Source organism: Dipodomys spectabilis, unplaced genomic scaffold, assembly GCF_019054845.1.
Source record: "Dipodomys spectabilis isolate Male_0828 unplaced genomic scaffold, ASM1905484v1 ptg000019l, whole genome shotgun sequence".
Taxonomy (NCBI): Eukaryota; Metazoa; Chordata; class Mammalia; order Rodentia; family Heteromyidae; genus Dipodomys; species Dipodomys spectabilis.
In genome coordinates, this window is record NW_024870696.1 from 23,430,843 (window position 1) to 23,453,996 (window position 23,154).

General features: G+C 37.7%; 1 protein-coding gene across 2 annotated transcripts in view; it reads left to right on the top strand.

The window, feature by feature from the left end:
- Nucleotides 1–23,154, top strand: part of Cep120 (centrosomal protein 120) — a 58,428-nt gene that overhangs the window by 19,006 nt on the left and 16,268 nt on the right. For both annotated transcript variants that reach the window (XM_042674392.1, XM_042674393.1), the window contains 8 exons: nt 2,990–3,139; nt 4,387–4,569; nt 5,255–5,354; nt 5,441–5,593; nt 6,027–6,116; nt 12,815–12,907; nt 14,285–14,446; nt 17,685–17,807. In XM_042674392.1, coding sequence (XP_042530326.1) covers nt 2,990–3,139; nt 4,387–4,569; nt 5,255–5,354; nt 5,441–5,593; nt 6,027–6,116; nt 12,815–12,907; nt 14,285–14,446; nt 17,685–17,807 — 1,054 coding nt within the window. The remainder of the gene's footprint in view (nt 1–2,989; nt 3,140–4,386; nt 4,570–5,254; nt 5,355–5,440; nt 5,594–6,026; nt 6,117–12,814; nt 12,908–14,284; nt 14,447–17,684; nt 17,808–23,154) is intronic.

Sequence of the window (23,154 nt, forward strand, 5' to 3'; positions counted from 1 at the left end):
TCTTAATGAGCTTACATAGAATGTCCACATTTGATACATAAATACCTTTATCAATAGCCTGTTTTAATAATGTTAAATTTTCATAGTTTTTAACTGAGATGTAAATTAAATGTAACACAGGAATGTGTTTGTAGTCTTTAGCTTCTCTTTCTCATAAATTTCTTTGACTCATGGAATAGCATGTGACATAAAGTGCTTGTTTTCCATGACGAAAGTGAGGAAGGCTCAGTGTCATTAGCTCACACCTATAAGCCTAGTTACTCAGGAGACTGAGATCTGAGGAGGATTGCAGCTCAAAGCCAGTTTGGGCAGGAAAATCCATGAGACTCTTATTTCCAATTAACCACCACAAGGCCAGAAGTAGAGCTGTGGCTTAAGTTGTAGAGTGTTAGACTTGAGCTGAAAAAGCTCAGAGACTGTGCCCAAGCCATGACTTTTAGGCCAATACTAGCAAAACAAAAGGAGAGAAAATGTTATTGTCATCTCAGAATGCTGACATGGAGTCTCAGCAGCTACACACTGTTCCTGCCTTTCCTTGATGCATACCTGCATTCAAGTCTTGCACCTGATTTTCCCACCATCTAATGTTTTCTAGAGTCATTTCCAGTTCCCCCAATACTTCGTTATGAATAATGGAGCTCACACTGAGCATGATTATGTTTGCAGAATTGAAAAACTGTATTTTCCCAGCTTAGACTCAGTTTTGCATTTGATATGTTAAATGCTAAAAATCTTTCCTGTTGTTTTTTTAATCTAGAAATTCAAGATGGAAAATAGATTTTCTCTCATGGACATAGCTTTTCCCAAAAGGTTTTCTTTATTTCAAAAATAGAATTACGGGGGTGGGAAGGTGGCTCAGTGGTAGAGTGCTTGCCTTGCACGCATGAGGCCCTGGGTTCGATTCCTCACCACCATATAAGCAGAAAAAAGCCGGAAGTGGCGCTGTGGCTCAAGTGGTAGAGCGCTAGCCTTGAGCTGAAGAGCTGAGGGACAGCGCCCGGCCCAGAGTTCAGGCCTCACAACCGGACCCAAAAAAAAAAAAAAAAATAGAATTACTACTTAATGTCCACTTTTGGGGGGTTTGTTTTTGCCTTTTCTACCCTTTACTCTTAGCTAAGATCTCTGTGCTGCTGCTGTTGCTGGAGAATTTGACTGTAAGAAATCTGGAGAAGATGTTGGATTAGATACAGGAGAGGAAGTCTTAACCAGGCCTGTAAAGAAAACATTCACACTTACCCGTGTTTGCTGCTTGCTATCAGGACCACTTGTTTAATCACTGAATGTCTGTGTGATGCACTGTTACAGTCCATGAGCCACATGCACAACTCAACTTTTGTGGGTGACAGATTCATAAACAAGTCAAATTATGAGAACTGTAGTTCACTTGGTAAAGAAAAGGAAATTGTATTGTTAGGAAATAATATGTAGTTACTGCCCACTGAACACTACATAGAACTACTTTCCTGTCCTATAGTAAGGCAATAGGAATTGAAATTCTAGTACATGAACTCCCTCTGACATAGGTTGATGTCAGTAGAATTGGGTAAATAATATAGGTGAACACATAGGAATTCTTTTTGTTGGAAACAATTTTTACTAGAATTTAAGTGGTATTTTATATATGGATATATGATGTGGTATGGGATTTAAGCAAGCATTGAAATATTTTAATTTGGTTTTATTATCAGTACTGAGAATTGAACTCAAATACTTTACTAGTTGATTCATACCCCTAAATCCGATTTTTTCTTTTGCTTGCTTGCCCCCTCTCTTCTCCTCTTCCTTCCTTTCTTCCCTCCCCCTTTCCTCTCTTCTCCCCTTTCCCTCCCTCCCTTCTCTCTCCCTCCCTCCCTTCCCCTATCTCCTTTCCCTCCCCTCTCCCCTTTCCCTCTCCCTCACCTCTCCTGCCCTCCCCCATTCCCTCCCTCTCTCTCCTCCCACCCCATCTCCCTCTCCCCTATCTCCCTCTTTCTCTTTCTTGTTTGTTTCTTTGTTTTTCTCAGATATGATCTAGCACTAATGTTGCCCAGGCTAGCCTCAAACCATAATTGTCTTTCTTCCACCTCCCAAGTAATTGGAATTATAGGCATGTACCACCACACCCAGCTATATTTGGCTTTAAATACAGAGTTAGTTTAGCAGTAGTCAGGCATTCTTCATTTAGTTTACTATGGTTTTAAGAAACGAAAAAAGAAATAGTGTGATGTTACTCTGACTCATCTAGTATACATTTGAATTACTTTTATCCTGATTCTCTGTTCAGAGACAAATCATTATGAATTCTTTTATACTGACTAATAAATATCAGGACCTGATTGTCTAAAGGAAAGTAGGTTTAGAGATTAGTTTAGCAGGCTGGGATGCAGCTCAGTGGCCAAGCGCTTGCCTAGCAAGTGCAATGTCCTGGGTTCAATCCCTAGTACCAAAAAAAGAAAAGAAAAAAAATACAGCTAAAAAAAGGAAATTAGATTTAGCAAGCCAGCTACCCTCCCTGCTGTTCATTTTCTTGGTCATCCTGGAGTTTAACCCAGGGCCTTATGCAGAAAAGGCAGATGCTCTGCCCCTGAGCCATATCCCCAGCCCTTCTTACCATTAGTTATTTTTCAAGTAGGGTATTGCACTGGGATCCTGGCCTACTTAGAGCTATACGTGGGTAATGTGTGTACTGCTATGCCTGGCTTAGTGAAATATAATTGTTGCCTGGGCTAGCCTCAAAATGTGATCCTCCCAATTACATTTGCGAGGCACCCGCCTGGCCCAGCATTTAATGAGCACATAATACATGGCAGAAGCTGCTTGCTTATTTGTGGGAATGCAAAGATGAAAAAGGACTGTGCACTGACAAGCAACTCTTAAATTATAGCTCAGCGTTCCTATTATTTTTCATTTAAAAATTGGTTATAGTTTTTAAATGGTATAGTTTTTAAATCCAGACGTGAAGACTGCTGTATAGATGGTACAGTAACACTTTCTATTTCTTACATTCTAGGTACTCCTATCCATTCTTCGGAAGTGCAGCTCCTATCATGACTAACCCCCCTGTGGAAGTTCGGAAGAACATGGAAGTTTTTCTCCCCCAGTCTTACTGTGCATTTGATTTTGCAACTGTGCCTCATCAGCTGCAGGACACCTTCTTACGGTAATGTGTACATTATGTGGATTTTTTTGTTTTGTTTTCCCAGGTCAGTACTTGAAAATTTGGTATCTAGGCTTAAATCCATAGCACTGTATGAAATTGAGAATCAAACAAATTTACTGGTACTGTAACTGATATTTTCACTTTTACCACACACTTACAGGTTTGTTATAAAATCTGTTTGCCTGAGTTTAGATACTTAAAGTTTGTTAAAAAAAAAAATCTGTGATTAATGAGGAAGCTTTAAGTATAGTGGTGTTTTCTTTACATAAGAAGATAAATAAAAATATTTAGCTTTGCTTGAGTCACGAAGTTAACTGTAGTATGTTACTTAATTTCTTTTTTTTTTTTTTTTTTTTTCGTTTTGTTGGTCCTGGGGCTTAAACTCAGGGCCTGGGTGCTGTCCCTGTGTCCTTTTGTGCTAAAGGCTACTGTTCTACCACTTCAGCCACAGGGCCACTTCTGGCTTTTTCTGAGTAGTTTATTGGAGATAAAGAGTTTCATGGACTTTTCTGCCCCAGCTGGCTTTGAACCACTATCCTCAGATTTCAGTCTCCTAAATAGCTAAGATTATAGGTGTGAGCCACCAGTGCCCAAATTTTTCTACTGTTTTTCACATATAAAAATCTAGCCATTTGAAATAGATGTTCAAAGGAAAATGAGACCTATAAAACATTTTTTACTTTCCACAATTTTTTGGGGGGGTCCAGTCGTGGGGCTTGTACTCTGGGCTTGGGTACTGTCCCTCAGCTCTTCAGCTCAAGGCTAGTGCTCTACCACTTGAGCCACAGCACCACTTCTGGCTTTTTTCTTTTTGCTTAGATGGTGCTGAGGAATCGAACCCAGGGCCTCAGGCATGCAAGGCAAGCGCTCTACCACTGAGTCACTTTCCCAGCCCAACATTTTTTACTTTCATAGAATATAATAATCCAAAATAATACAGTCCTAAAGGAAAAATGTAGGAGTCACAAATTTTATAACCATTGTGGGAATTACAACAATTTATATATTGCCTAAAAGCAATATAGAAACAAATTAGTTCTTCATGCTGGTTGCCTGTGAAATTGAGCCTTTAACAGTTTTGTTAGATTATTTTCTAGGTAAAAGCAGCAAGTCTAACAATAAGTTAGCAATAAGTTAACAGTAAGTCCGACAATAATTTCCTGCCTTAGGGTATGCCAAGATTTTAGTTGAGAAAAGGCTCTAGCGGAGGACTGGCAGATGAGAACTCATGTTTTTCTTTTCCTTAGGATTCCCCTGCTCGTTGAATTGTGGCACAAGGATAAAATGAGTAAAGACTTACTCCTGGGTGTTGCAAGAATCCAGCTTTCTAACATCTTGTCTTCAGAAAAAACTCGATTTTTAGGCTCAAATGGTGAACAGTGCTGGCGCCAAACATACAGTGAGAGTGTGCCTGTTATAGCAGCACAGGGGTAATGTATCTTCTGCACCGTTTTTTACTTTTATAGGCATTCTGATTAACAAACCCCAGCCTTACTGTTTCATGTTTTGGCTGATCAGGTTTGTTTGTCTTTTAATTTTATTGCTTGCATTCTGAAGTAAAAAAAAAAAAATCTTTGTTGCTTTGTATGTCCCTCCCCCACAGTATAACCCCTGCTTTCACTGTATTTGATGTCTGTATAATTTGTGGAGGGGAAGGGGAAAAACAAATTGTTTAAATAGGGATACAGGTGGACCCATTGCAACAATGAAATGTACAAGTCTTTATGTCGAAAATGAACTTTACAACTTTGGTGGTAGGGAGGGGAGGATGGGAAGGAATGGGAAGGGGAAACAAAGGAGGCTACAATGCTTAATAAGAAATGTACTCATTATCTTGCCCATGTAATTGTAACCCCTCTATATAGTATTTTCACAATAAAAAAAAAACCAAAAACATACTGCTATAATACTACTACCACTTTAGGAGAAAAACAAAGGAGCATGTGTTTGGGAGATCTTGAAGTCTAAAGACTATTGGAGTTTCAGCAGCAGAGGTGTCAGGTATAAGTTATGTTGCTTACTCCTGAGTATTAGAGTACTGAATGGAGAAGTAAAAGGAAGAATAACATAAAAGTGTGTCTGTGGCTTTTAAGATACTTTTTATTTCCCTTGTAGGGCAAATAACAGGATAGTAGACCTTTCTTACACAGTGATTCTAGAAGATTATGGACTAGTAAAAATGCGTGAGATTTTTGTCTCTGAGTCTTCATCTCAGGTAAATATAATGGAGTCTTATCAAATGCCTTAAGAGGGACTTAATGTGAGAATGTGATTAAAACTGTGCTTTGTCATCTTTGTTAGGGTTTATCTACTGTACAACAGAAGACACCTTCACTTCCTCCAGCACCTTGTCCCTCAGAGGTTCAGCTGGAGCCTCGCGAAACTTTGGAATACAAAGCAGCCCTTGAGCTGGAGATGTGGAAGGAGATGCAAGAAGACATTTTTGAAAATCAGGTTACTTTAAAAAAATCTATTCTTGTGTACTTGGTATATTTTTCCTTTTCTGTTAGTAGGTTTTCTTTCCATATTCTTACCTGTTTTGCTTAGATGTCAACAATGCCTTCTGTTAAAGAAAAACAGAATAAACATTTAAAATAGGAAAATTTGGCATAAGACTTTCACTGAATTTTGTCAAAATTAATAGTTTATTATTCTTTTAGCTCAGATTCTTACGTGGTCTACTCATTTGGAACTTGGACTAATAGTCACTAAAGGAGAGGATTAGAAAACAGAACCACTTAATTTTCTTCTGCTTACATGGATGTTGTTTCCCTCAAGCAATTTCTATTTTTACCAAAAAAATAAAATTCCTGTAAAAATATTAGGTTCATTGTTGATTTGAAATATTTGGAGTTTCTTTTAACAACTCTGTTTTTACCCTTGGTAGTTGAAGCAGAAAGAATTGGCTCATATGCAAGCTCTTGCTGAGGAGTGGAAAAAAAGAGACCGAGAAAGAGAATCGTTAGTGAAGAAAAAGGTGATAACTTGTGGAAACTTGAGGGAGGAGGGGAAGAATTCTAATGATAATACCTTGTATCTGCTTTAAAGAAAACCTTTGGAAAGATAGTCTGCATAATGGGTTGTATTGACATAGGTGAGGTAGATGGATAAGTCAGATACCACTGTGATTTTATCTTTCTACATTTTGAAGTGGCAGATGTCTTACACAGGACTTTAAAAACAAAAAATATTGCCTCTTTTATAAAAAAGAAAATAGCACATTTTTACATATATGTAAAAATTACATTGTAACCTGTAAATGAATAAAAAGCACCCCTTTTTTTTTTTAGCTGTTTTTAAGAATTCAATCATGAAATAAGGCCTTTTTTTTGCTTTGTTGTTTTGTTTTGTTTTTTAAATGAAAACAGGACGTTTTTATGACTTTTGTTTGGTAGAACATCAGTATCCTTTAAAATCCTACTCTTCAAATACAAATGCTTGTGTTACAAAGTATTTACAATTTCAGCCTTGTTCCTTATATTCTAAAACACAGCATCTATCTCCTTACGAAGTGATCACAAATAACAGCTGCCCAAGGGAAGCCCTTGCCTGTCAGGCATCCACCTATCCCATGCTGGCCTTCCTTTTACTTTAAACTAGTTGGATCCTGTTTACCAAGGGGCTAGTCTGCAGTTCTAGCTGCTGCATCTGTCTGTTCTGTTCTGAAAACCTCGTCTATATTGTATGGGTATGACACTGATATGATGGGCCAGAGACTGATAGGATGCCTCCTTGAACTCAAGGTTTCTTTTCTGTTAGCAAATCCAATCTTAGTGAAGGAAGGCAGGAAAGGAGCTCAGAAACAACAAGGCTCTGGAGACCAGCTGATTTTACCATATCAAGTGACAGGTGGGACCAGTTGATTTTACCATATCAAGTGACACAGTAAAAACAAGTCTTCACATTATATAATTAGGACCTACTGCAGAGATACGCTTCAGAAAGAGATGCTCTGGTAGGAGGATGGGCAGGAAGCCAGACCACAGGCATTCTGAATCCTAAGTCTGTGCTGCGTAAAGTCCCAACCTGCTGGTGTTGCAGATTTGCAGAGTACTTTGGCCGGTGGTTCCATCTAGGGCCTGCTGATCTAAGTGATGCAGCTTTTGACCTCTGAGAATAGGCCCCCAACTGGTGGGAAGATCAAAGGAAGATGAGCATGGTGTAGACAAGGTCTGCACATCTGAAGACAAGCAGACATTGGCACTGGAACCAGAGCTGAAGTGTATGCAAGAGCCCTGTGAGGCCATATTTTCTGGTATAGCACATACCAGCAGAAGACTAGGGACTGCTTGTGAAGCAAAGGGATAGTGCTCAGGCGGCTGCAATTAAATAACAAGTGTTAAAGCCTTTGTTTTCTTTCTTTCTTTTTTTTTCCTCTGTTGTGGGGCCTGAATTCTGGGCCTGGGTGCTGTCCCTCAAGGTGAGCGCTGTACCACTTGAGCCAGAGCACCACTTCTGGCCTTTTCTGCTTATGTGGTGCTGAGGAATCGAACCCAGAGCCTCATGCATGCAAGGCAAGCACTCTACCACTGAGCCACCTTCCCAGCCCAAAGCCTTTCTTTTTTTTGCAAAAGAACTCAAAAGCAAGTAAAGAGCCACTGTTGGCCTATCCTACCTCTAAAAGGTGCTCCTGACCTTCTGCCAAGGGGTGGTCACTCTCATACAGCAGCGCGATTGTACTCTCGCTGACCAGCTGAACCACAGGTATGCTTCTGCTCCACCGGAGTTAAGCAAGAGCATGCTGGCCCCATTGGATCCACCTTTGAATGTGTGGCAGAATGCTTTCTGCAGGGGCTGCCCAGTGGTCTATACCAAGCCAGGCCAGGGCAGCAGCAATGAGTCTGTGACCCAGTTTTAGACGTATCTTTTTGTTTTGTTTTGTTTTTGTTTGTTTGGTTTTTTTGTCGGTCGTGGGGCTTGAACTCTGGGCTTGGGCCCTGTCCCTGAGCTCTTCAGTTCATAGTGAGCACTCTACCACTTGAGCCACAGTACCACTTCCTACCTAGATGTATCTTTTAAAATGATCATCTGAGGATTTATTCTGGAGGAAGAGAGGGGGAGGCTAGCCCAAACAAAAAGTATGTGAGTTTTATACTAAGTAATAAGTACAGATCTCATGTATTGCATATTAATGGAATTCTAGAGCTCTGGGCAATATGTTAATGTGCTGAAGATAAGTCAGCTTATCCTTGAATCATTTGTTCCATGATAGAGTCCTTTTAATATTCAGGTTTGCAAAATTCAAATAATGATCAAATTTGGAAAGTTAATAAAATTGGACATATAGTGACAATTTCAACTTATGACATAACTGAACATAGTTTTACAAGAAATAGTTATTTTCAATAGAGTCAGGAAAAAAAAAAATCAAGTTGAAAGTTTTGGTTTGTTACCTAAAATGGTAATAGTGATTTCTTTTTTCTGTTGGGAATTTATTCCATCTATACAATTATTTCCTCCATCCCAGCTTGAATTCATGAACTCTGAGCTACTAGGAACTCTAATCAGAATAAAGATGGTGGTGGATGCCTAATAAGTATTTGAACTATTTATTTGAATTAGTCATATTGGAAAAGTAGACTTGAATTTACCATTTTCTTTCAACCAACGTGCATTTTGGGACTAAATACTTCATTTGTCTTAAAGTGCCCTATTTTGAAAGAACATTATCAGCTAGGATGTGTTAACATCCGTAATTGGTCTTAAATAATCTTAGAAGCCACTGTAAAGTCAAGTCAATAGGGAGAAACGAATAGTTCTTCTTCAATATGAGATGTTTAAAGTAAAATTCTCTGTGAATCAACTGTAGAATTTTATGTCCATAATGTTTGAGTTGTTTCTGAAGGTTGTTGGGTCTATGTGTAATGTCTTTAATACTTGGAAAGTGTGCCTGAAGGAGTATGGGTATACCTGATCTCTGTTTTACATGGTACTGCCTATAGTGGTCTCATCTATGAGCACTCTCAGCCCCCGCCCAAAGGAGGACATGAGTCCTACATAAGAGATTATGAGGAGGCTTTCGTAGATAATACAAGTACCTCGTTGCTGAAATTGAGAAGTTACCTCCAGTGCTTTTGATGGGCTTTCCACACAAGCAAACAAAGTTTTATTTCAGTGTAGGACTATTGCATTAAGAAATTGTGCATATTTTGATGTTAGATGGGAGGAGAAAGTGTGTTCAAAATATAAAGTGGGATAGGTTGTCAGGGGAGGGACAAAACTGGGAGAAAATGAGGGAAGAGATGACACTGTTCAAAAAGAAATGTACTGACCTATGTAACTATAACCCCTCTGTATATGACCTTTACAATAAAATATATTTAAAAAATGAAAATAAAAAATTGAAGTTTAGACTAGATTATGTGAAGGCTTTTCTAGCCAGTATTCAGGAGAGAATGAAGTCCTTGTGACCTAACATGCCCATTGTTGGTAAAGAATTAACTTTCTCTCATGCATCTAGATTGGTAGAATTATATACCATCTCCAGAAAGAAAGATAGTTAATTTTCTGTGCTCTGTGGTGCAGATGATGAATCCTAGTTGAGAACGATGGAGATTTGAGAAACACTTTTTTTTTAAATTTTTTATTGTAAAGATACTATACAGAGGGTTACAGTTACATGAGCAAGGTAATGAGTACACTTCCTATTGAGCATTGTTACCCCCTCCATTGTTTTCCCCCTACCATCCCTTCCCTCCCTACCTTCCCTGAGGTTCTTTTTTTTTAAAATTGTGATTAAGTGATTACATAATTTCTCAAATTTCACAGTATTGTGGAATAATGATGCTCATTTAAAGTCACAAGTTCATTCTAACTTTCCTGGAGCAAATTGTCTATCACAGTCTTTAACATATAACAGTGTACACATATACACCATACATGTGATCAGCAGCATGGGGATATTTAGTAGTGGTTCTACCAGATGAGTGGGAGTTCTTTGGAGAAACACTGTTTTAAAAGGATATTTTTATTTAGATAAATAAATAATTATTTTAGTCATTCTGATAGAAGAGTAGATAGAAAAGAGGAAAGTGGATATTAAAGTCAGGGAGACGTGGAAAGCAATATTTATAAATGAAAATGGAAGCTGTACGTGAATATAGGATTACAGAGAAGGGGGGGTGGATATTGAAGAGGATGAAAGGACGTTTGCATCCTTATACCTAGAGGGGTCCTCAGTGCTCCCCTGTAGTCCTGGTGTGTTCCCGGTCTGTTCATTGTCTGACCCTCAAGAACAGTGAATCCACACAGGTTGTCTCTTCACAAACTGTCCTCCTTCATCTTTACCAGTGTGAGCTTTTTAAAAGCTTGCTTGACTTGGCTTTCCTGTGTTCTACTATTCTACTAGATCCATCCTCTACATATTTTGGCTTATTCCTGGAACCAGTCCTTGACTATATTCTTTTTCTCTATATAGACTAACTCCTTTGGTGATCTCAGCATTATGTAAATCAAATCATTCACCTCTGATAAACACCTCTTTCCATTTCCAAATTTAGCTTCTGTCCTGGATTCTATACTTGGCTATTTTACTTCTATTCTCTAGAAATTTGTTCCTTTTGATTTTTTTCCATCTTAACAAATAATAATGCCTTTTATTCATTTATTTACTCAATGTACAAACTAATTCACCCTTAATTCTCTTTCATGTTATACCCATTTCCTGGCCCCTGTACCTTGTTATATACATATTGGTCCAAAAGTGGAGCTTTTAAAATATAAGACAGAATAATGTACTCCTCTGTTCAGAACTCATTATACTGCGCCTTATACTTAGAATAAAATGGGAAATTCTTAGTAGTATGTGCAAGTCTTTGCATGGTCTCTGTCCATTTTCTCCTGTGCCAACCACTCTGAGCTTCTGGTTGTGCCTCAGACGTGCTGAGCTGCCTCCCTCCTAAAGATCTGTGAAACACTTTCTTCTGGAGCTACAGTTTGGTTTCTGCTTAGAATAACTTCTGAGGCCTTCTCTGACTACCACATCCAAAGTAATGCCCTGCTTTTGTCCCCTGGCACTCTGTTCTCATTCTTCATAGCATTGACTGGTATTAAATATGCACTTGTGGCTTGGCATAGTAGATCACCCTTGTAATCCTAGCTACTTGGGAAGCTGGGAATCATGTTTTGAGGCCAGCACAGGCGAAAAGATCATGAGATACCCATCTTAACCAAAAGTTAACTTAAAAAGCTACGTAGGTAATGTGCTTCTGCTATGGGAGCCACCAGGGGAAAAAGCAAGACCCTATCCAAAAATGAAAAGGGTGGAGGGAGTGGCTCAAGTGATCAAGTGATAAAAAAGTGCTTGCCTAGCAAGCATAAGGCCTTGAGATCAAACCCCAGTGCTCCCAAAATAAATAAACAAGCATTTGCTTATTTATATTTTACCTTTACCAAGAATACAACCTTGTTTTGCTTAGTGAATGTTAAATGTATAGAATGATTTCAAGTTTTTAATTTTTTTAGTTTGTGACATGAAAAATAACAATGTATAGCAAATATTGTTTAGGTTTTCAGGCCTGAAACTCTAGAGGAGATTTGACTTTGTAATTCAAATTTGGGAGTTCTTAATATATGTGATGGTAGGAAGATGAGATCACCTAAGAGGCCTCCAGAAGCAGAACTCTGGTGAGAACCCAAATATTTGAATAGTTGTGATAATGATTTGGTTACGGATGGAAAGCATCCTTAGCATGTTTTTAGATACACCAAAAAAGTAAATGGTACAATTAACAGAACATCATTTTAGAGGGCTTAATAAAAATGACCTAGATTCTCCATTTTAAAGAATGTGGGAATAATAATGTGACCAGTGATGGAAATATGTGTTTATTTTGGAGAAGAAAAAAGACTAAGAAGATATTTGGCTGTTACCAGATTTGAATACAGGAAGATACATTTTCTCTGTCCATGTGTAGAAATAGGGTTAAATGGACAGTAGCCCTCTGAGAAGCATCATACCAGCCATTTATTGGTAGTAGCAAAGGGATGGGGTGTGCCCTCAGACTAGATAGTGGCAAAAGCAAACAATTTAATTTAGAAAGTTCTAAATTAAAACACGCACGCACGCACGCACGCACGCACGCACGCACGCACACGCACGCACACGCACGCACGCACAGGAGGAGAGCTCTACAAGGCTGTGTATGTGCCCTCAGACTAGATAGTGACAAAAGCAAACAATTTAATTTAGAAAGTTCTAAATTAAAACACGCACGCACGCACGCACAAGAGGAGAGCTCTACAAGGCTGTGTATGTAGATTTCTTACACTGAATTGGACTCTGGACCTTAAAAGCAGACTTCTTTGTACCTGTTTCTTCATGTCTACAAGACATTCCATACTGTTCTGAAGCAGTAGAGAATTGATTTGCAGCTGGCTGTCCAACGTAGTAACTGCATTAGTTAAAAAATGAGAGTGTAATTAAGAACAATACTGGAAGATTTAGGAGCTTGGCTTGACTAAGCACTCTTGGCTACAAGCGTCTTTTTGAGACATTTTTTAAAGACAGTCAAACAAATGCACATGGTTTTCATTCCTTTTGAGTGAATATTTTGAGTTGAGGCATGTACTTTGACTCTTTCCAATTCTTAGGTCCTATTTCAATAAAATAATAAGGTGTTTCAGATTTTCTGTATTTTGAATAAGAGAAGTAAATAACTTTTTTCTATGTTTTAGGTGGCTGAATATAGCATTCTAGAGGGAAAACTTCAAAAAACCCTAATTGAATTAGAGAAACGAGAGCAGCAGCTGGCCAGTGCAGAATCCGAGGTACTTCATTCACCTACCATATCTTTATTTTACTGCCTAAACATTATACCATTTTTCTTTTACTTTATAAATCATGGAAATTGTTTTTCAGACATTATAGGGAAAACTGATACTCACTAAATAAAGCATATGTATTAGAACATTGGGAATGGGCCGGGTGCTGGTGGCTTACCCCTGTAATCCTAGCTACTCAGGAGGCTGAGATCTGAGAATTGCAGTTCAAAACCAGCCCAGACAGGAAAGTCCATGAGACTTTGGTCTCCAATTAGTCACCAGAAAACTGGAAGTGGCACTATGGCTTAAAGTAGTAGAGTGCTAGCCTTGAACAAAAGAGCTCAGAGACTGTGCTGAGGCCCTGAGTTTAAGCCCCAGGACCAAAAAAAAAATTTTTTTTTGATGGGAATGGGTAGAAAAATGTTTGTTATTTGAAGTGGTTGACCTTCTTTTAGCCAACTGGGCTAACTTCTTCCCATAATAGGAGTTTTTGGTTTACTTCGCCATTATGTGAAAGGGTGGATAAACATGGAATTCTGAGCCTAGTGTGGCAGTGTAAACCCTATACTCTCAGGGGGCTAAAGCAGGAGAATCATGAATTCAAGGCTAACTTAAGCTAGATAGGAGACTCTTTCTCAAAACATAAGAAAGATTACATCCTAACAATTAGCATTAAATTAGGTCTTAACTAGATTATATTAAAAAAAAGTTTTTCTAGAAATGAATTTAAATAGTATTATATTAAATTTATATGTCCATTCTCTAACCATAATATTTCTTAAAAATTTGGGCAACTATCCTAATCTGTCTAATTTCTGAGATTTCTAAATGATTTAGGGTTTAAACTTAAATATATCTTCTAAGTGCTTAGGCAAAGAATCAACAGTTTCTATAATTAAAAAAAAACCTCAGGCATGTTTCTTTTATATAATTGTACTAAAGTCTTTATCCAAATGGGAATTTTCATTTGAGCTTATACAGGTTATATATGGATTTTTTATAGTTTCATGTATTAAGTGATAAACAATTTTAATCATTGTGTATTTTTTATTGTCTTTAGTTTTACAAAGGTGTTCAGTTCAATAGATAAGTTTATAAGTACACTGCATCTTGGTCAATGTCACATCTTCCGATCTTTGTCTCCTACCCATAACTTCATGGATCCATTTTCTCATGTGTACATTGGATATAATGACTGTATTCTCCCACCCTTCCTTTTTCCATTAATCTCACCATATATTTAAACATTGATTGTCTAAACATTAACTCTCTAATACTAAGAAGTATTCTGAACATTTCACTGATGGTAGTGATGATCAACTGTTTCACAGTATGACACAGCTAGTAATAGGTCAACCTGTTAAGGATGTTTTTGTTTTTAAGGTTCAAAGGGAGAAAAGGGAACTGCAGTCTGAACGCGAGCGGAACCTACAAGAACTTCAGGACTCCATCCGTAGAGCCAAAGAAGACTGTGTTCACCAAGTGGAGCTGGAGAGGTTGAAGACTCGGCAGATGGAAGAGGATAAACACCGGCTTCAGCAGCAGGTGCTCCAAAAGTTGATAAAATTCACTGATTTAGACCATTAATCATATGCGATTCAAATTTATTTAATCTTGGATCTTGTTTTCTAAGTTAAAGCTTAGAATAATTTTTTTGCTCTTAAAACTATTTTTTTTTGGGGGGGGGGGTTCCGGTCGTGGGGCCTGAACTCTGAGCCTGGGCGCTGTCCCTCAGCTTTTCAGCTCAAGGCTCAAGGCTAGCACACTACCACTTGAGCCATAGCACCACTTCCGGCTTTTTTCTTTTTTGCTTATGTGGTGCTAAGGAATCGAACCCAGGGCCTCATGCATGCAAGGCACGCGCTCTTCCACTGAGCCACCTTCCCAACCCTATGATTTTATTCTTAAGCTAGACAAGTCAAAGTATATATACACAAATATTCTTAGTATTGTTGTTTATAAAACTGAAATACCTTCCTGGGGCCAGTGGCTCATGCCTGGAGGCCTAGGTACTTAGTAAGCTGAGGTCTGAGGGTCACGGTTTGAAGCCAGCTCAGGCAGGAAAGTCTGTGAATCTTTATCTCCACTAAATCACAGGACCATGTCTCCCCATCACCCACCAAAAGAAAAAAAACAACAACCCTAAAATGCCTAAACTAACTTGAATATTAAAGAAAAACAAATTATATCAACATATTAGAATATATTTTTTAACTGTAGATCTGTACATATAAAAATAGAATTGTATGATAACAGACATGGGTGCATGCATACATATATATGTGTATATATGTAGATATGTGTATACACATCATCTTAAGCGTTAACAGTGTAGCATTTTTTTTTAATGGACACTGGGTTGAACTAATATCCTTGTGCTTGCTAGGCAGGTGTTCTGTTTGAGCCACATTATAAGTCTTACTGGAAATTTTTATAAAATATAACAAAACCATATAAACAATAAACTCTTGAAAACATTCAGAAAATGACTGTCAGTTCCTTCACAGCTTTTCTGTCTACCTCCTATATTTTTAAATCTAGTTTTTCTCAAATATTAACTCTTCACTTAAATTTAAATGTCTTCTTTTTGAAAATAAGATCAGGTCAAAAAAATAAACCCCAAACTCTAAAAATAGTCACTTTATAAATATTAACAAAAATGAGGACCTACCATGTCCAAATTTACGTTTCCTCTTGTCAAGTATAAGACCTGAATTCAAATTCCAGTACTGCCAAGGTGAAAAATAATAATAAATCAACAAATAGATTTTTTAAATTATATTTTTATTACTTTGTGGTGGTTGTACAAAAGGGTTACCAGTCACTGTGTCAGTTTATGAGTACAACTATTCATTCTTTTAATTTTCAGCTAAAGCATTATTATCTCAAAAACTCTTTGAACTCCAGTTCTTATTAAATGTTGTCATGGACTATTACTTTAGGGTTATTTTTTTAGGATGTATCAGTTTTCATTTTCATTAGCATGATAATTTAATCAATGTCAGATTGTTTGCTTCATAGTAACTCTGTGGTTTAACCATTATATGTCTGGAGCCCAGACTAATTTTCAACAGTGATAAGGACTCAAATATTTGCAGAAAAAAAGAGATGAAACCATTAAAAATTAAGCTTATCTTTCTTCTAAAATACCACTGTTGATTAAATATGTCTGACAAGTGTCTTCAGTGTCTTCTGTCTTGAACAATAGCTGACAGCAGCTTAGGGTCAGTGACAGTCCTTTTATTTCTGTGGTTATAAATATGAATTTGATTGTTGCTATGGGATTCTGATCTAAGTTGTGAAAAACTTGTAAAAGTAAGCAGTTATCGGAGTCACTAGTAGTGTTGGTATAATATTAGGTTTATTACTTTTGTTGTTGTTGTTTAAAACAGAAGAGAGGTGCTTCAGAATGGTTTGAACTTTGGATATTAAAAGAATTAAACTTCAGAAAAGGGAATCACAAAATAGGCAAAGGACAAAGGGTAAACAATGCAACAGCGATACTCCCAAGACACTGTGTTGGAAATGAACTTTTACAATTTGGGGTGGGGTGACAGAACAAAGGAGGGGCTAACAGTGTTCCATAAGAAATGTACTCGTTACCTTAATCGTGTAACTGTGACCCCTCTGACATCACTCTTACAACATTAAACGATAAAAAAGAATTAAACTTCAACTATATGGAAATAGAAAACAGCTCACTACCCAAACATGTGAGGTACATATTAATTACAATCGGTGATGGTTTAATAGCCACTTTTTACAATTTTTTTCAGCATTTTATCTTTAGTTACATCTTACATCTCAGGAAAGAGATGACTGATCTATCATGGATGGTCACATTACAGTATGACTTGGGAAGGTATCTTAGACAATTTTATATTTAATAAAAACAAAATTTTCAGATTTGAAAAAAAAGTATTTATGGCAGTCATCCCCCCCATTTAGCCTTTCCTCTTTCTTCTCCCCCTCCCTTTTCTCCATTTTATATTGATTTTTTTTTTTTTTTTTTTTTTTTTGGTCGTGGGGCTGGAACTCTGGGCCTGGACGCTGTTACTCAGTTCTTCAGCTCAAGGAGAGCTCTAAGGCTTGAGCCACAGCGCCACTTCTGGTCTTCTAGTGGTTTATTGGAGATAAGAGTCTCACAGACTTTTCCTGCCCGGGCTGGCTTTGAATCATGATCCTCAGATCTCAGCCTCCTGAGTAGCTAGGATTACAGGTATGAGCCACCGGCACCCTGCTTATGTTGATTTTTTACAAAATTATATTTTATTGTAAAGGTGCTATACAGAGGGGTCACAGTTACATGAGTAAGGTCATGAGTACATTTTTTGTTGAACATTGTTACTCCCTTTCTCTCCTGCTATCCCGTCCCTCTCCTCCCCACTCCCAGCCAAAGTTGTAGAGTTCATTTCCAACATAGTGTCTTGTGAGTATCATTGTTGCATTGGGTCATCCTGTGTCCTTGCTTAACCTCCCTCTCCCTCTTTTAATTTATGAAGTGTTGACTATTTTCTTTAGAGACTGATGTTAAGGATAAGAATATATAATATTTTTGCATCTACTGATTAACTCACTAGGCAAAGCTTGTTAGAACTCCTTCACTATTTAGCTCTTTGCCTTAAATTTTTAGATTTTTTTTTTATTTTCTTCATTTTACTTTTTGCATTTCCAAAAATTTTTAATGTGAACATGCTTTAGAATTTAAAAGAGATTTAATTGAATTCCATGTAATAGCCATCTGATTGTTTTTAAATGGCTGTAACTACTTCTTTAAATACAGCTTAATGATGCTGAAAATAAATATAAGCTTTTGGAAAAAGAGTTCCAACAATTCAAGGATCAACAAAACAACAAACCAGAAATACGTCTCCAATCTGAAATAAATCTTCTCACCTTGGAAAAGGTACTGTGTCTTTTTTTTTTTTTTTTGTCACTTTAGCTAGTTGCAATAATCAGTTTGTAAAATCAATACCTATGTGTGTGTACAGTGTAATAATGTTTCACTATAATTTTCTAATATCAGAAATATAAGGTTTAAGGTACATGGTACTGTGAATATTTGAATCTGTTGGGTTATATCAGTTACAGCTTACATTAATTACTACATTGGATTGTAAACAGATCTAACTCTAGAAACAAAGACATTTACAAAACTCAGTTTCAAAACATAGACAGTATCTAGGAAGCAGGAAATAGCAAGTGTCCTGTCAATCTGCTTTAGGATGCCTCTGATACTGAATGCACTGGGTCCTGGATCCTCTGATTCTAGGTCATACTACTGCACTCTTAGAATTTTGACTGCAATATACTATTCTGTGTATCCTGTAAATTTGGTTCAAAGCATAGACCTGTAGCTTTTTAGCTGAGAAGGAGGAATATTGATCTCATTTTAGTTTTTGTGGTTCAGTGTAAAACCCTGCCTCTCATTTTGTATTGGGACTCTGCCACAAATAATGTTTGGGGGCGAGGTACTATAAAATATATGATGTCCAGTAGGCATCCTAAATCTGAACAAATATATTGAGATCTGAGAGAAGAAAAGGAGCTAGCAAAGTAGAGAGCTATGGGAAGTGTGCCCGGGGAGCACCTGTAAGTTAGAGAAATACTATACAGGATAAGGTTTAAAATGCAGCCTTTAAAATCATGACAGGTTCAGAGTTCTAAGTTTGCTTTGAATCTATAGAGTTATTGACATGAACAGGCAACTCCTTAACTTTGGTTCAAATTCTGGCTTTGTTACCTTGGGCTAGCTAGTTCTTTTACTTTTCTGCTTCTGTGTCTTTTAACAAGGCTAGTAAAATTGATTAAAGAATTAGATGAGTTAATAGTTCTAAAATGCTTGGCATAAAACCTGGGACACTGTTTTACCTAACCATTGGCTCTTACTGACAAATAAAATTTAAGTAACTTGTGGCACCATTGGAGAGTGTTGAGGTAACCATAGTTTTTTTGTTTGTTGTTTGGTTGGTTTTGGTAGTGGGGCTTTAACTCAGGGCCTAGGCACTGTCCCTGAGTTCTTTTGCTCAAGGCTAGTGCTCTACCACTTTGAGCCACAGTGCCACTTCGAGTAATATTGATGTTTAATTGGAGATAAGTCTCATGGGGACTTTTTAGCCCAGGCTGGCTTTGAACCGTGGTCCTTAGACCTCAGCCTCCTGAGTAGCTAGGATTACAGGCATGAGCCACTGGCACCTGGCCTACTTTGATCTTTATATTAAAAAAGAAATCCAAGTGTGTGAAAGGCTTTCCTTAAATGCCTTAAGAGACTGGTTTTGGCCTTTTTATACACAGGATCCCTTTATATGTTTTTTGTCTTAGGAAAAAGATAATTTATCTAATGATAACATATTAAAAATTATTGAAAATACAAACACTTGTAATCACTGTATTAAAAATTAAAACTAGAAATGCTTCAGCTTTTTTTTTTTTTTTTGTGGGGCCTGAACTCTTGGCCTGGGCGCTGTCCCTCAGCTCTTCAGCTCAAGGCTAGCACTCTACCACTTGAGCCACAGCGCCACTTCCGGCTTTTTTTTTTTCTTTCTGCTTATGTGGTGCTGAGGAATCGAACCCAGGGCCTTAAGCATGCAAGGCGAGCGCTCTACCACTGAGCCAACTTCCCAGCCCCTGCTTCAGTATTTTTATTCATCCAAAATAGTACACAGTAACCAAAAACATTTATTAAAAATAATTATTTTCGGGGCTGGGAAGGTGGTTCAGCAGTAGAGCGCTTGCCTTGCATGCATGAGGCCCTGGGTTCGATTCCTCAGCACCACATAAGCAAAAAGAAAAAAGCCGGAAGTGGCGCTGTGGCTCAAGTGGTAGAGCGCTAGCCTTGCGCTGAAGAGCTGAGGGACAGCGCCCAGCCCCAGAGTTCAGGCCCCACGACTGGACCACCCCCCTCCCAAAACACCAAAAATTGTGAAAATAACAGTATTTAACCTTTTTGTACATCTCTTCAGTATGCAGGTGATAGAGGACACTTACCTGCTTTTGTAGTCTGCTGTGCTGCTGTGCACATCATATAACCTTTGGAAAAGTCCACTTTATACTCAAGAAGTGAATGAAAGAAGAAAAGACAGTGCTTTTGCATTATTATGAAAAACATATTAACCTCCCAGAACTTTGAGGTTAAAACCCTAGATTTAGTGATTATCATAGAATGTTTTAAACTGAATCCAGTCACCTCCCCTGAAAATTGTTATTCATGTAGTGTTACTGAGCTTGATGAATGTTTCTGAGCCTGTCATGCACCAGGGTGTTTTAGTGCCTCCTTACTCTGTTTCTTAAATATTTGGAAACATTCATGATTTCTTCATTTTTGGCCATCTGTGTATTTCTTTACAAGTGAGTTTGAATTGAGGTGGGCAGTTTTTATTCCTTTTTGATAAAACCAGATATAAAAAAGAATTTGAGTTTATAAATTGTACCTACCAAAAATATTTGAAGCATTCATTAGACAACCCTCATCATTTAAACAGGTGTCAAAGTATTTTCATTTTACCTTGGGAAATTCAGACACCAGATATCAAAATTATAACTGGAGCCTTACCATAGTAATTTCTGATTGTGGCCTGGTTGACTGCAGAATACATACCTATAAATTATAAATGACTTTTCATAGTTTTATCCTTTTGCTAAAAGGATAAAGATCAGTAAACATATTAAAAGTATTAACAGTGCTATTAAGAGAAATGGTTACTTAAATTGCTTTGGTATTTAAGTTAATAAATTTATCAGCTAATAAATTATTTTTATTCTAAGACTTCTCAACTCTTCTGAAGATTCTTTGTAAATCTTTTTGGAGCCAGAAGAGGGCAGAGTTTTATTTCTTAAAAAGCAATAGAAAGAATCATAAGAAAAAAAAACTATCTGCTTAGCCTGTAAGTTTTGATTATTTTGAATTGACAGCTTTTTTCTTTTATTAGATCCCTATTTTTTCAATGTAATACATATATTCCCTCTTTTCCTGGAAAGGGAGAGAAATGCCATGAACATTATCTAATTACTAAGTAATTCTTGATTCTATTATATAAGAAATGAATAATAATTTTTGTGACTTTCTTTTACCTAGGAAATGCTTTTTACATACTTTAAAAATAATTGGCACTTTAGAAACATAAAATATGCAAAGCATATAATTTAGGAAGGCCTACACAAGTTGAAGATAGAAAAAGCAAATTAGAAAATGCAGAGCTTGTGTTTTTTGTTGTTGTTGTCTGAAATTGGAATTCAGACTCTTGATCTGATGCTTTTGCTCATTGGCCACACCTCAAACTCCATAGATTTTTAATCTAGCTCATTTATGTAGTGTATTTAAGAATATTTGGTATGCATTGTGTGCCTACTCTCAGGGCAAATAGGGAGAAAAGAGAATAAAGTATATTATCAAATTCAGGCATTGGTGGTTCATGCCTGTAATCCTCGCTTATCCAGGAGGCTGAGACCTGAGGATCATGGTTCAGAGCCAACCCAGGCAGCAAAGTCTATGAGATTCTTAGTTAACCACCAAAAAGCCAGATGTAGAATTGTGGCTCAAATCCGAGAGCATTAATTAGCCTTGAGTTAAAAACTAAGAGACAGCAAGTACCCAGGCTCTAACTTCAAGCACCAGTATTGGCACAAAAAAAAAAAAACAAAAACTCAAAACAGCTCGATGCCAGTGGCTCACACCTGTAATCCTAGCTACTCAGGAGGCTCAGATCTGAAGATCATGATTCAAAGCCAGCCCAGGCAGGAAAGTCTGTGAGACTCTGATTTCCAAAAAACCACTAGAACCAATAAACCACTGTGGCTCAAGCAGTAGAGCCTTGAGCCAAAAAGAGCTGAGGGATAGTGCCCAAGTCCATCGTTCAATCCCCACGACTGACCAAAAAAAAAAAAAAAACAACCCCATCAGACACACACACACACACACACACACACACACACACACACACACACACACAATCCTTTGGGGCTTAACTTTTAAAAAATGTTACGAAATTAAGGAGGTGACTCAACAGTAAATAACTGTGAATAATATACAAAGATTATGATAGAAGCCTTTGACAATTCTCAAATTTTGGTGTTTAGTACTGGAAGATTTAAGAGAGTCTTGTGTTGAGGTAGAATTAAGCTTTAAGATACATAAGCAGAAAAGGAAAAGACTTGGAAGGTCCAGGGTAATGTGGGTGAGGAGCATGCAGGGCATAGGAAGATGGATTTCCTCTTGAGGAGTACTAAACAAGTAAGTTGAGCAGGTATGGAAATTACATTTCCATATGAAGTGAGAACTTTAAATCCTGTAGTTGGAGGAGTAAGCATAATACTGTAGGCAAAGAGTAGTTGATCTTTTAGTAAAGAGTGAATTGGTATCGAGTTGGCAAGATTTGTGGACAAATTTGAAGCTGGTGAGACAAGGTCCTCAGGATAAGTTGAGTTGAGACAGAGCTAAAGAATTGGCAGTAGGAATATAATAAAATACAAACTGAAAATACTTCAAGCAAGGGCTGGGAAGGTGGCTCAGTGGTAGAGTGCTTGCTTTTCATGCCTGAGGCCCTGGGTTCGATTCCTCAGCACCACATAAGCAAAAAAAAAAAAAAAAGAAAAGAAAAGAAAAAAGAAAAAATCCAGAAGTGGCTCTGTGGCTCAAATGGTAGAGCGCTAGCCTTGAGCTGAAGAGCTGAGGGACAGAGCCCAGGCCCAGAGTTCAGGCCCCACGACCGGACCCCCCCCCCCCCCAAAAAAAAATACTTCAAGCAAGAGATATGTCATTCCTTGTGACAGACTGAAATAGATTAGAAACAAAAACAATGCCAAAGCTCTAGTAGAAAACTTGAATTATGGCTGTCAAGGGTAGAAATAGGGAAATTGGGAACCAATAAGTGCTAACCTGTGTTTTTAGTGTTCAGTAGTCTCTGAATGACTCTAGGTCTTTAGCTGTTATCCTTGCAGAAGTGTATAACTTGCCTCAAAGTAAATTACTTCAATCATGAACCAATGAACCCTTAAATAAAAGGAAGGAGCTGGAACTATGGCTTAGTGGTAGAGTGCTTGTCTAGCATGTAGGAAGCCATTTTCCTCAGCACCACATACACAGAAAAGGCTAGAAGTTGTGCTATGGCTCAAGTGGTAGAGTGCTAGCCTTGAGCAAAAGAAGCTCAGGGACAGTGGCCAGGCCCTGAGTTCAAGCCCCAGGACTGGCAAAAAAAAAAAAAATGTACAAGCAGAGTGTGGTGTTTCATGCATATAATCTTTGCCCTTAGGAGGCT